The sequence below is a fragment of the Xenopus laevis genome, chromosome 5S (assembly GCF_017654675.1).
Source record: "Xenopus laevis strain J_2021 chromosome 5S, Xenopus_laevis_v10.1, whole genome shotgun sequence".
Classification (NCBI taxonomy): Eukaryota; Metazoa; Chordata; class Amphibia; order Anura; family Pipidae; genus Xenopus; species Xenopus laevis.
Genome location: NC_054380.1, coordinates 84,948,509 through 84,962,543, shown reverse-complemented (window position 1 = coordinate 84,962,543; position 14,035 = coordinate 84,948,509). Strand labels below are relative to the sequence as shown.

At 35.6% G+C, this 14,035-nt stretch overlaps 1 protein-coding gene across 1 annotated transcript in view; it reads left to right on the top strand.

The window, feature by feature from the left end:
- Nucleotides 1-7,636, top strand: part of LOC108717439 (M-protein, striated muscle) — a 146,592-nt gene extending 138,956 nt beyond the window's left edge. The window contains exons 33-37 of the mRNA XM_018264690.2: nucleotides 1,650-1,813; nucleotides 2,146-2,182; nucleotides 2,292-2,314; nucleotides 3,336-3,391; nucleotides 6,966-7,636. Coding sequence (XP_018120179.1) covers nucleotides 1,650-1,813; nucleotides 2,146-2,182; nucleotides 2,292-2,314; nucleotides 3,336-3,391; nucleotides 6,966-7,340 — 655 coding nt within the window. The 3' untranslated portion in view covers nucleotides 7,341-7,636. The remainder of the gene's footprint in view (nucleotides 1-1,649; nucleotides 1,814-2,145; nucleotides 2,183-2,291; nucleotides 2,315-3,335; nucleotides 3,392-6,965) is intronic.
- Nucleotides 7,637-14,035: the final 6,399 nt, after the last annotated feature.

The window sequence follows — 14,035 nt, the reverse complement described above, 5'->3', positions numbered from 1 at the left end:
AGTCGAAGGATTTTAGTTCCTAGTCGAATATCGAGGGTTAATTAACCCTCGATATTCGAACCTTCATACATCTGCCCCTTAATTTTCCCTCTTAGACAATAAATGGTTTATTATTACTTTTTTACTAAAAATAGCACAATGCCCCAACATTAAAAACTTTTTTTAACATTAAAAGTTTATACTCCCCCCAATTAAGCATGTGTATAATAAAGCTACTTTATAAACATTTAGGGGCAGATTTATTAAGAGTCAAATTTGAATTTTCAAATTTTTTTTTGTCAAAACTCTCAAATTCGAATTGGGAATTATTCAAACTCAATTCAAATTTCGAGATTTATCAAACCTATACCCTATGGATAATTTAAATTTGACTATTCGCTACCTTAAACCTGCCAAGTTCATGTGTAAGTCAATGGGAGATGTCCAGTCACTAATTTGCAGATGTTATTAGCCCTCCTGACATTGGAATTTTTTTCAGAGAAAAAAAGCTCGAGTTTAGTCGGATTCAATTTGATTAGATATTCATTTTTCTTCTTAAATAACCTCCCAATCGAATTTTGTGTTGGCAAGAATATAATGTATTTTCAAAATGTGTCTCTTGTGCATCATGGTATTGATGTATTTACATATATCTTACAGTAATATGGATTTGCAATAATTAATATTTTAGCAAAGAAGTTTAAGCATTTTTAGAAATTTTAGCAAAGTTTCTGATCTCTAGATTGATGGCAGTTTTTGTGAATCCTTTTAAAGCTTTTCTGTCATTATTGTATCGTTGAATGCTGAGCACAGCAGTGCCAATTAGAGGGGAAATAACTACAGGGGTGACATTTTGTTTTCTCAAGGCAATTTTTCACTTTCCCTGTTTAACTCATTAGTTACTGGAGAGCAGTGTGGCACAGTGCATTTCCATTAATCTTGTTGCTCTTAGTTTTTCCTGCACAAACAATTTGTTTTGATCATAATATAAACCTCGAGCACTTATTCAAAAGGTCAGCATTTTGCACACTCTGCTATTGTTAGTGCACACATCATAGTTCATAATTACCATAACTTTTAATTTTTGAAGTCATAATTTGGTGATTTGCCTTCTACAAGTGTAGTAACAGAAGGTGTGAATAAAGTGGGACTGCTACACTATGATAGATATGATAGAATGTTTGGAAGTTTGAAATTGGGGCAAATTGCACCTTGGCCCCCGATAACATAGCCATTCTCTTTATGTAGAATATATTCTTATTGATTTTGTGTAACAGTAAGGCATACTTAACACAACTGATTGATTTTGCCTCATCCTAAAGTCAGCTGTAAAGTATTGCTCAAGATGTAAAGCTTAAGCTCTGTCACTTGCTGGTATATAGATGTAAATTCCTGAGATTACCATCAGTCACAAAGAAGTGGTATTTGACACATGGGATATATAGTAGAGCATCAAGGCACAATTAAATTAACCAATTTATTTGTTGCATTGGTCGATCAATAGCTGGCTTGTCCAAGGTTTCAGCTTACATCATTAGGGAAATTATTAATTAAAACATAGTCATCCAGCTGTTATAGATTAGGATACTTAAAATTAATTGGTTCACGGGTCTAGGTGTATTCAACTAATTTATGAAAATTCATTATATGATATTTGTATTCTTACAAAGAGAATCAAAGATTTCTTCAAGTGAAAAGATGAAGATTGGAGGCACGGATGAGTTCGCATGGTTACAGATTTCTGAACCTACAGAAAAAGATAAAGGAAAATACACATTTGAGATATATGATGTTAAAACATCTTACAAGCGGACAGTGGATTTGTCTGGACAAGGTAACCTAGTGCTTAGAAAATCAGTATTTGTCAATGTCCTAGGTGGCCTCCTGATGCTTTATGTGTCCCCTTATTGGCCATTCTTCTCAAGCGCAGTGAGGGTTAAGGGACACCCATGTGCTGCCCACTTCCCAGAGCTTCCATTTGTAACTCTTTGCACTCCATTTTCGGATGCGTATTGCATTTGGGGAATGTGCAAAATACATAAAAGTGCCACTTTGTAAATGAAGTAGACAATGTTTTGCTTAGGAAGTCTTCACTAGACCTAAAAACATTTTTATTACGTTTTATGAATTACAGTAACACCGGCTTTTTCCTCTATTTTATTTCAGCATTTGATGAAGCCTTTGCAGAATTCCAAAGACTTAAGTAAGTTTTAAAATATTAACTTATTAACATATAAAGTTAATATGGTAGATTATTTTTTTTTTAGAATATAAAGCATACTTAATTGTTTCTCTTATTATTTTTCCTACAGGGCAGCAGCTTTTGCTGAGAAGAGTAAGTACATGAAATTGGAAATCACAAGATGCCATTTTATCTGAGGAATATATTATAAAGCATGAGTAATGTTAATACAGTTATAAGGTATCATTGACCAACAAGAGGGCATGGTGCAAAGTGCATCCTACATTCCTCTATTCAGGTCTCTTTTTGGTATAAATTTATTGTAAATATTCATGGCATTACCATAGAGTCCGTTGATAAGTGTGATGCAAACTGAACATTTTTCGAGTAATTTAATGATAATCAAGCAACTTCAGATACTAAGTTCAAGAAACTTTGCTCTTATAGCACTGCTATTTCAAGAAACCTCTGTGCCTAGAATTTCAAGGCACAGTTTTATTAGTGCTTGAAGTACAAAGAGATAATATGGATCTGATTTACTAATTTAATTTTTGAACTGGTAAGTACTAACTGCTGCTTGCTTGCTATGGGCAACTGCACTCATGCTTTTAGCACCAATGTTCATAAATCTACCCCTTTCACTTTTAAAAATTTGACAGAAACATACCCTGAGTTCAGAGGTATAAGATGGACATACACTCGTGACCCAACTGGCAATTTATTACAGGATGTGGGTTCAATATGACTCCCATCTCCTTGAACAATTTTTGATCTCTGCTTGACCATATATTGATCAACGGCTGGTTAAAAAAAAAAAAAAACGTTGGTATACATGGATGCATGCTATTCCTGACAGATCTGAAAAGGTCAAGTCACTCACTTGGCAGATCAGTCCAAATTGTCATGAAAGGTACTATGAAATATGAACCATATCCATTCTCACAATGGCCACTAAACAGCTTTTTATGGAAAAGTAAACTAAACATAACATCAGAATGTCACAAATAAACTTCTTCATAGTCATAAATAGACTCAGCTGATAGAATAGATAGAATAGAATCAGCTGAACTTCAGTTTGGTCTCATAATGTGTCTTTCATTGAGCATGTGGTAATTTTAACAAGCATGTTTTTAAAAATATATAAGCATTTTCAAAATATTTTTTTCTTGTCCAGATCGTGGTAAGGTCTTAGGAGGACTGCCTGATGTGGTAACCATAATGGAAAGCAAGGTATGGGCAAAGTTGTACTTTAACTGAATGTTGCAGAATTGCCTTAAGTAATATATATATATATATATATATATATATATATATATATATATATATATATATATATATATATATATATATATATATATATATATATATATATATATATATATATATATATATATATATATGTGTGACACTCAACTGATTTGAATCATATTATCCACTGATTTGATAAGTAATCAGTGGTTAATACTGCCTGCATATATGAGAGTAATGGGTAGCATTTAACAAAGGATTTTTCTTAGAAAATCTCTTTACATGTATTTGAATAGAAAGCTTGGCTTTATCTTTTCAACCATCACACAATATTCCTTTGCTAACTATGCTCAGTGACAACATGTTTTAAAGAACATTACTTTTAAGATCCTTTCAGAATACATCTCCTGCATCACTCTGTCCTTACACCCTACCTATCTAACAACAGCAACAAAAGATCTGTACAATAGATGCATTCACTTGTGGGTCAAGGAAATTGTAGAACAGTAGAACTACTGCATTTTGAAGCCTGCAATTACAATGAGTGACTATAACCACCCAGCCCTGTTTATCTAGAGCATTTTACAAAATCAAATATGTTTCTGGAAGCAGAATTCTTGCCAAGGACCAAGAAGTTGACTAAGAGGCACATTTATCAAGGTTCGAATTTCGAGGGTTAATAAACCCTCAAATTCGACCCTCGAAGTTAAATCCTTGGAATTCAAATATCAAATTCGAAGGATTTAGCGCAAATCCTTCGATCGATGGATTCGATCGAATGATAAAATCCTTCGAATTCGATCAAAGGTTTTTTCTTCAATAAAAAAAATGTAAAAAAAAAAAAATTTAAAATGAAGGTCCCCATAGGCTAACATTGTACCTCGGTAGGTTTAAACTGCCGAAGTATGTAGTCTATGTATTTTTTAAAGAGACAGTGCTTCGAGTATCGAATGGTCGAATAGTTGAATGATTTTTAGTTTGAATCGTTCCATTCGAAGTCGAAGGTCGTAGTAGCCTATTCGATGGGTGAAGTACCCAAAAAAATACTTCGAAATTCAACGTTTTTTTCATTCGAATCCTTCACTCGAACTAGTAAATGTGCCCCTAATTGTATTATAAGTCTACCATCCAATTCCAGGTATTTGAAATAATCAGAAGACTTAGAAGACAATTGCCATTGTTTTGCAAGTAGAATTTTTAATAAGAGTTTTAGCATAATCTTAACTGTATTACTCTCTTTAGCAATTTCATTTAAAAGAAATGACAGAAAAGTGGCTACGGTAAGCCTGTCAGTGTAGTTATAAAGAATTGTTGCACGATGAATAGGATCATGAAGAATTGATTTGCCTATTCCATCCTTGCATTCCCGGCAAAAAAAAGTCACTATTGAAGCTGCTATTAATAAATGGCTAAATATTATTTTATAACAAGCGCCTGAGTTCCCAACAATTGAGGCCCACACTGACATTGTTCACAAACAATGACACTGTTCAGCCCTATCTCTGAGACGTTGACAAGGAAATGCAGGCAGTGGGGAAAAGACTTCTCACTTGATGAAGTGCTCATTGAAAAGAATAATTGTGACTATACATAAAATAATTAGTAATAAATTATTACTTACAATTATTAAAAAATTCTTTTCAGATTCAGACATGCTGTATATTACTTTATTGATAATTTGACTATAGTGTTGTTCTTGGTGCCTAACTCTGCATTTTAAAAGGTCTGTGTTTGATCATTCTACACATGGGATATTTGCAATGCTTTACATTTTTCAGTAAAGCGGATACTGCTACTTCTATAAGACCTATACATTTACCTTGTGGCTCCTCGATAATGGAGAAGCCTTTGTATGTGTGTGTCTTCATAGCAACTAAGCTCCAATGCACATGAGAACAAGCTTTCAAATAAGGATGGTGAAGAAGTGATTGGGGATCATCTACGCTTACCTTTTTAGGCATGCTTTAATCATAGTGACTTACAAAAATGTATCAGATGAAAGAGCTCCTTCTTGCACAGTCTATATTCCCCATGCGCAAACTGTCCTAAAAATGATGTATTGTCTGTTTGCCTTTAATCTTATAAATTTAGGTTTCCTTGTCAGCCCTACTTATATTTCTTTATACATGCAGCACAATATGTTTTAAGGTGAGTTTTAGATGTTATGCCAAGATACAGTTATTATTTGTGGGATATGGTAATAAATCAAATGGGAATTAACTGAGATATTTTTTAAAAGTAACAGTCTATATGATTGGGCATTGTATGATGAAACAGCTTGGTCAGGACAAGCACAGGTGAGGAGTTAGCAGAAGATAAACAATTGCAGAGGTATACTTCAGGGACTTATATTTTTAGTATACTGTGGCTGGTTTTGTTGCCATTTAAGCGCTCTAGAACAGAGGTTTCCAAACTGTTGCGTTTACCCTATGCCCCCCATTCTTGTGAACCTGTGGAGTGGTGGCCCCTAATGTTTATTTACCCAGCACTTTCATTGGAGACATTGCTGTCCTACTCATTTTGTCCCGGATAAAAAATCCAGTCTGAGGTGCAGAATCTGGCAGGTTTGGGGGACTGGAAATACAATCTACGCTAATCATATGGGTAGGGCTTGGATCGCTTGTTGGATCCTTTGTTAATTCAAATATTTGAGTATTTTTTTATCATTTGCTATCCCATTCTAATTAGTTGTTAGGGCTCATAGGGGGCTTAGTGGAGTGATTGGCTAATAACTGGGGCTCCATGAGAAAAGGAACCCTATGAGTAAGTAGTATGTGGCCCAATGGTTTCAGAAGGTGGCCCTAAGTAAAGATATCATTGGGCTTAAAGGAATTGTTCAGTATAAAAATAAAAACTGAGTAAATAGATAGGCTGTACAATATAAAAAACCTTTTCAAAATAATTAGTTAGCCAAAAATGTAATATATAAAGGCTGGAGTGGCTAGATGTCTAACATAATAGCCAGAACACTACTTTTCAGCTCTCTTGGTTTCCACTGTTCTCCCGTCTGTGCTTTCAGCTCTCTAAGTGATTTCCCAGCCCAGGACTTGACAGGCAGCCAAGCAAAAAAAAAATCACACTGAACTGGCTCTGCACATTCCTTCCTTCTCCTGTTTCATTTGCATATCTTTGATGGGATTGGCTGGCAAGATTTAGCCAATAGGATCAATGAAATGCAACTGAAGCAGGAGAGGGGAGGTATCAGCTTCCTGTATGGGCAGACTGGAAAGCAGTGTTTATTATCCCTAGCAGAGAGAGGCAGCAGAGAGCAGGGGAGAGAGCCTTTCAGCAGCAGCGATCCACAGCTTGTATGGTCTGAAGCTTCAAAACTATCCATTTAAAATAATAAAATAAATTACAAAACTGTTTTTTTTTCAAATTTAGACTATGTTCATGAAGGTAAACCTCCCCTTTAACTACACTTTAATTTTACAAGCTACTTTTTGTTACAATCTAGTGTTCATACATAATCAAATACTTTAGTGGAACACCAAATCATAAAGGCTGAAAACAAATAAATTAATACTTTCAAACTATCATTTGCTTTTTTTTGTAGACATTGAGCCTTACCTGCACAGTGTTTGGAAACCCAGATCCTGAAGTATCTTGGTTGAAGAATGATAGGGATTTCGAAATAACCGACCATTTTAAGTCTACTCTGGAACAAGGAAAGTATGTTAGCCTAACAATCAAAGACGTGTCTTCAGAAGATTCTGGAAAATATGGCATCAACGTTAGAAACAAATATGGAGGTGAAACAGTGGATGTCACCGTAAGTGTATACAAATATGGAGAAGAGGTACCTGAAGTTAAGCCTTCACATCTTCCTAAACCTGCACCCGCACCTGCTCCTGCACCAACTAAAACTTCCACACCTGAAAAGCCTAAAGCGGCAGCATCTAGACCTGCAGGAAGATCCACTAGAAAGTAACACAATACAATTAATGTAACAGCTAGAATCTACTCTAAGTCATCCTGGTTGGTAAGCTCTAATGTTACCGGCTTACATGAGGTTATAAAGTGACCTGCATAGTGCTCAATAGCTCAATTTTTTTAAAATTTAGTTTAATATTTGTTTAGTTTTAGCCACTGTGAAGACATGAATGTCCCTCCCTCTTTGCTTCTAAATACATAGGGGCCGATTCATCAAGCTCGAGTGAAGGATTCGAAGTAAAAAAACTTCGAATTTCGAAGTGTTTTTTGGGCTACTTCGACCATCGAATGGGCTACTTCGACCTTCGACTACGACTACGACTTTGAATCGAAGGATTCAAACTAAAAATCGTTCGACTATTCGACCATTCGATAGTTGAAGTACTGTCTCTTTAAAAAAAACTTCGACCCCCTAGTTCGGCAGATAAAAGCTACCGAAGTCAATGTTAGCCTATGGGGAAGGTCCCCATAGGCTTGCCTAAGTTTTTTTGATCGAAGGATATTCCTTCGATCGTTGGATTAAAATCCTTCGAATCGTTCGATTCGAAGGATTTAATCGTTCGATCGAAGGAATAATCCTTCGATCGTACGATCGTAGCATTTGCGCTAAATCCTTCAAATTCGATATTCGAAGTCGAAGGATTTCAATTCCTAGTCGAATATCGAGGGTTAATTAACCCTCGATATTCGACCCTTGATGAATCGGCCCCATAATGTTTCATATTCTCAGCTCAAAAACTTCCCCAGCAACAGTTATGAGAGAACATCAATTACTTCTCAAAACTCTATTGGATTAATATATGTGTATGTGCATTTCAAAGGAATGGAAACAGAAAAAAAAACATTTTAATGTTGCCTTGTCAGATAAGAATATTGCACCTTGTACTGCCGATAACATACACCGGCTTATATAAAGGTCCCCGCCACAGTGAGGCACTATTCACCTTGCTGACAAAGAACTCCTGCCTGCCTGAGGCATCGAGATAATTGAAATTCTGTCAGTATAAAAATGTTATAATCTCTGTCCTGGCCACCCGATGTGTATATTCTCAAAGTGGATTTAATTCAAAGGTTTAATTTATTCTTATCTGTAATAGTATAATATAGAGAAGTGAAAAAAGGCTGCACACAGCTTCTAAGCATTGTAAGAGAAACAAGCATAGCCCTTAGGGACAATTAGTAATTGCGCTCACTGCCATATCAACCAGAAAAAGATCAGATTACATGTAGGTACGTGTCATGTACAATTAATGATTTGCCCAATAAAGTGTATTATTTGGCAATATCATACTGAAAAATTAAGTGTTGTTTTCCTTGCGTTGTGCTTATAAACTTTGTCACCTGTGTTCTTCTGCATTAAATCACATTTACTTTTTCTCTATTGTCCCTCTGATTTCTTTTCATAAAGCATGCTAATAATACACGGGCACACTCCACTGACTACAAACCTAAGATGAACAATTTGTTTCAATAAATCTTTAACTCTGGACATTTAATGAGTGCTTGCCTGCTTACAGTTATTGGAATCATGCTATACATTGACTTCATGTTTCTTAGACCCGAGAGACAGTCTCAAGTGTTAGATGGGGTGGAAAAGCATTGTAGGCATGATATATGTGGGGATTATTTGGTCTATTTACATAATACTGTGTGCATTATAAGATCAATATGAAATCACTGAATGGCATAATGACTTGTAAATATGTCTAGCTTCCCATAGACGCGACGATTCTTCTAGACGAACGACAGATTTTAGGGAAGTCCGACCAATCCTGCGAAATTATCACACGGTTAGTGGGATTCGAACGATCGTACATCTTACGATTTTTCGTCCGACATCTGTCAGAAAATTGATCGGCCAGGTTAAATCTTTGTCAGTCCCAGTGCAATCTATCTATGTTTGCAGGGCCAAGCAGGCAGCTCCCCTTTGTTATCCTGGCAAATTGGTCTTTTTAGTTGATGGTTAATTTGTATGATCGTACCATCGCTCCGAGAATATCTGATCTTTTAAAAATCTCAACATTTATGGCCAGCTTTACATAGGGATGGAGTCAATTCAGCAAATTGTGTTTTTATTGAAATTATTTTGTTGTTTGTGTGCTTTTCTATTTCCTAATTGCTCCTTAGTCTTCTAATCTATTACTAACTTATAGATAATGCAAATCAAATGTTGTCCCTTTTATCTGTTATATGTAATTCATATTTGTGTTTAAAGTCTCTGTTTTCTTCTTTTCAGCTCATTTGATTCTCTAGGGGTTATTTCTAACTCACAGGTTATGGAGTAAAGGCTAAAGGAGCAAACTACAATGCTTTTTACAGTTTGCATTTAAGAGTGGTGGGCTTGGAGCTGAACATAGATGCTCCCTATCCAGCCTTTCTACCCAACCCATAGGACTAGGAAACCGCTGAGAGAATGCATTAGGGGACTGTTTTGCAGACATTTTCCAATGGCTCTTAATTTAAATTTCAACACAATTGGGCAATTGGAAGATTATACAAAACATTTTAGGCCACTAAAAGATAAGATGCAATTATCTGTAACAATTATAATAATCTCATATTACATTTTAATTACTTGATTTCTGATTAGCTATCACTGAAATACAGCTGCAATGATCCTAACCACCAGTGAAAGGCTTAAGAAGTAATTCTACAAATGCTGTAAGGCTTTAAAGCTGGCACGTGAGAGAAATAAAATAGGGATGGAAATAGAAGAAGTGAGTAGTGAAAAGGCAGGTAACCATTTATGAAAGGAAATGAGTGAGATACAGTAGTTGTGAACATCAGCACTGGACTTGAACATTGTACACTGCACATATAGCATACTTATTTTTGGTTGAATAACGAGAAAGAGAGAATTTTTATTCAAAGCTACATTTACTAGTTCTTTGCATTTCATTGCCCTTCTCCTCAACCTCTCTGAAAATTTCGAACTGTCATTTAAATGAACTATCTACAGTCCTGAGCCCCCAGAGCATTAGGTGCCTTCAGAGTTATAATAAGATTTTCTATGCAGTCTTGTCAGACACTCAGCTCTCATCATTAAACGTATATTGCTTCCTGGAATATGCTTTATATTGGTTTGATCGGCACTGATTATCAGCTAAAGCAGCAATTATTTGTTTGAAAAGCAAAAGCTGGCATTGCTCAGTAATGACATATTTAGTTGGATCAGTATATGCAGCAATGTATACAATATGTGTTTAATATTCCAGAATGAGACACTGAGCACAAAGTGACACTTTATTAGGTGACAAAATAGGTATTTATTGCAGGCTTTCATGTGATTTCTGCTTAACATTGTACAAATCAAAGCACATTTCTCTAACACTCATTTCTAGCATAAATTGTTTGCAAAACTATGTATGTAAGGGGGTGTAAAGTGATGAGAGTGGAATGTTATCTTTTTGAGTGACAAAAATGTGCATGTATGTAAAATGTATGGGTGTTTAAAATTGTTGGGTGTAATTTGTATAAATCACCACTAGATGGCATAGAGTTTTAGTTTAGGTTAAATTCCAGCCACGGACACAAAAGGGCATAAAAGGAGGGGTACCGCCCAATGTGAGCTGTCTTGATGGGAGGGCGTGGCCGAAGAAACATCACCTGGCTGGTGAGTGGAGACCCCAACGGTAGTGAAGATAGTGAGGATATTTAGCAAGGGCAGTTGTGGCCCCATCAAGGAGAGGTTTCCTATGGGCACTCCTTAAGTAAGGGAATCAGTGATAGTTTAAGACAAGGTAGGAAGGACACCTGGGTTTAAGGCCAGGACTTGGATGGAAAAGGGTCCTAACCTGGAAGAGTGGAGGGGTATCACCCAGAAGGTATCGGGCTACTATTGGAGAGTGGGGGGGATACGGGTGGAGTATATACCGGATCACTAGGCGGTTAGGTGGAATCCAAGGCAGGTGTGCCTATCCAGAACTGGTTCGTTGGAATAATTGTAACTGAATGTGTTTGAAGAAGTAATTGCTGAAGTGTATAAAGTGTGCCTGACTGAAGAACCCTCTGCTGCCCTGTGTAAATAAAATATTCTGTTTTAATTTTTACACCGTGGTTTGTGTGGTAAGTACTGATTGGTGTTAACTTCCCCTTTAAAATCTGACAGACCCTCCCACATGTAACATGAGGTCCTCTGTAGAACACAGAGATAAAACAATGTTCTCAATGTGAATCTGCTTTTAAAACATCTTAAGATATTAACATAAATATATATTTTTTATTACCGGAGTAGAAGAAGCCATTTTTATAATAACTGGTGAGTCTTGCTGTTTTGCTTAATGTATTTTCTACATCCTCATCAAAATAACTGGAAATAACATTTCAGTAGCAAGTCCAATTTCATGAAACAAGTGTTGAAGGTGATGGACATATTTGTGTTTTGCCAGACGTTTCATCTGTTTGGGCCATCTACTGCAGATATACGCTGTATTTTATTTGCTAGAACACCAGTGAATTGAATGGTACTAATCTGACAGGGCTTTGACAGGTGAGAACAACTTAAAAAACTTGCAGTAATGCACTCACCAAAAATACAAAATATTCCTGTTCAGGATATAACTACAATAAAGTGGCAGCTACCATTATAGAATATAAATTGGAGAGAGCTATTCTTATAAGGGTCTTTAAGTCAGTCTCCTGCTTTCTATATCCATGAAGAGGAGATGTGTCAAAGTTTTACTATGTGAAGTGGGGAGGGGGGTCAAAAATTAAAATTACCTGCAAATAAATCATACCTCCTGTCCTATTCTTGGCATTATAAGAATATATATATATATAAGAATATACATATATATATATATATATATATACTGTATATATATATATATATATATATATATTTATATATGTATATACAAAAGGTTAGTAACAGCACTCACGCTCGAATGATTTAGGTTGCGGTGCATGTCCCATATCATATACAATCTAAAAAGTGGACAGCACTCGTTATTAATGCTCAAATTCTGTATTAAAAAGTAAAAAACTTTACATCACCATAAATGTGCACGTATCAATCAGTGACGTTTCGAGCAATTCAGGCCCTTTCTCAAGCCATTATGGATGCTGACTATACTTCTATACCAATGTCACACATGGCTTGAGAAAGGGCCTGAATGGCTCGAAACGTCGCTGATTGATATGTGCACATTTATGGTGATGTAAAGTTTTTTACTTTTTAATACAGAATTTGAGCATTAATAGCGAGTGCTGTCCATTTTTTTGATTATATATATATCTATATATCTATATATCTATATATCTATATATCTATATATCTATATATCTATATATCTATATATCTATATATATATATGCACCTCCAAATGAGTATCCGCACTCCAAAGCAAACAGCTTTCAGCAAAGGGAGGGGTGCACGGTAATTATGTATACTCCAATTATTCTCAGACCAGCACTCCCAATTTTAAGAATCAATCATTTTATTTTACATGATACGATGTCAAATAAAATGATTGATTCTTAAAATTGGGAGTGCTGGTCTGAGAATAATTGGAGTATATATATATATATATATATGTATATATATATATATATATATATATATATATATATATATATATACACACACACACACACACACACACACACACACACACACAGGGCACAGGGGCACATTTACTAAGGGTCGAATATCGATATATACATCAAAGTAAAATCCTTCGAATATCGGAGTCGAAGGATTTACCGCAAATACTTTGATCGAACGATAGAAGGAAAAATCATTCCATCGAACTATTAAATCCCTCGAATTGAACGATTCTAAGGATTTTATTCCATCGATCAAAGGATTACCCTTTGATCAAAAAAAGCATAGAAAGCTTATGGGGAAGGTCCCCATAGGCTAACATTGATGCGAAGTAGGTTTAAAGTGGCGAAGTAGGTAGTCAAAGTCAAAGAGACAGTACTTCGATTATCGAATGGTCAAACGATTTTACTTCGAATCGTTCAAATCACTCGATTCGATCAAATTCAATTGATGGTCGAATTCGATGGTCGAAGTACCCCAAAAAAAACCTTTGAAATTCAAAGTTTTTTTTTACTTCGAATCCTTCACTTGAGCTTAAATGTGCCCCCCCAGTATATATACAGTATATATACACAGTATATATACAATGTATATATTTATTTTAATGTTTATCTTACAAATCTTTACTCCACATTGAGTTATTACATATAAAAAAAAAAGTTCAGTACAGTATATGCAGATAGGCCATCTCAACTATCAAGTTAAAGTGGACCTGTCACCTACACATAAAAAGCTGTATAATAAAAGTTGTTTGCTAATTAAACATGGAACCCTAATTGTTTATTCATTAAAGCAGCCATACCTGTTATAAAGATGTTTAAATATCTGAGCTGTCAATCAAATATTACCTGCCCGTCTCTATGCCTGAGGGCCGAGGCATATAGTTGGAGCAGTCAATTACTTTCACTTTCCATTTAGCACTTCCTAGATGTCACTGCTCTCCCCACATTCCCCTCCTTTCTCACACTCTATAATTCTGTAGGGGCAATGTGTATGGGTATTAGGTCCCCCATTTGGGTGCATACAGGTCCCCTTAAATTACCCAATAGAGTTTATGATTGATTTCCATGGCTGGATCACAAGCCTATAATACCTGCCCTATTTCACAAGAGCTTACTGGAACTGAACCCAGGCTTCCCAGAATTAGA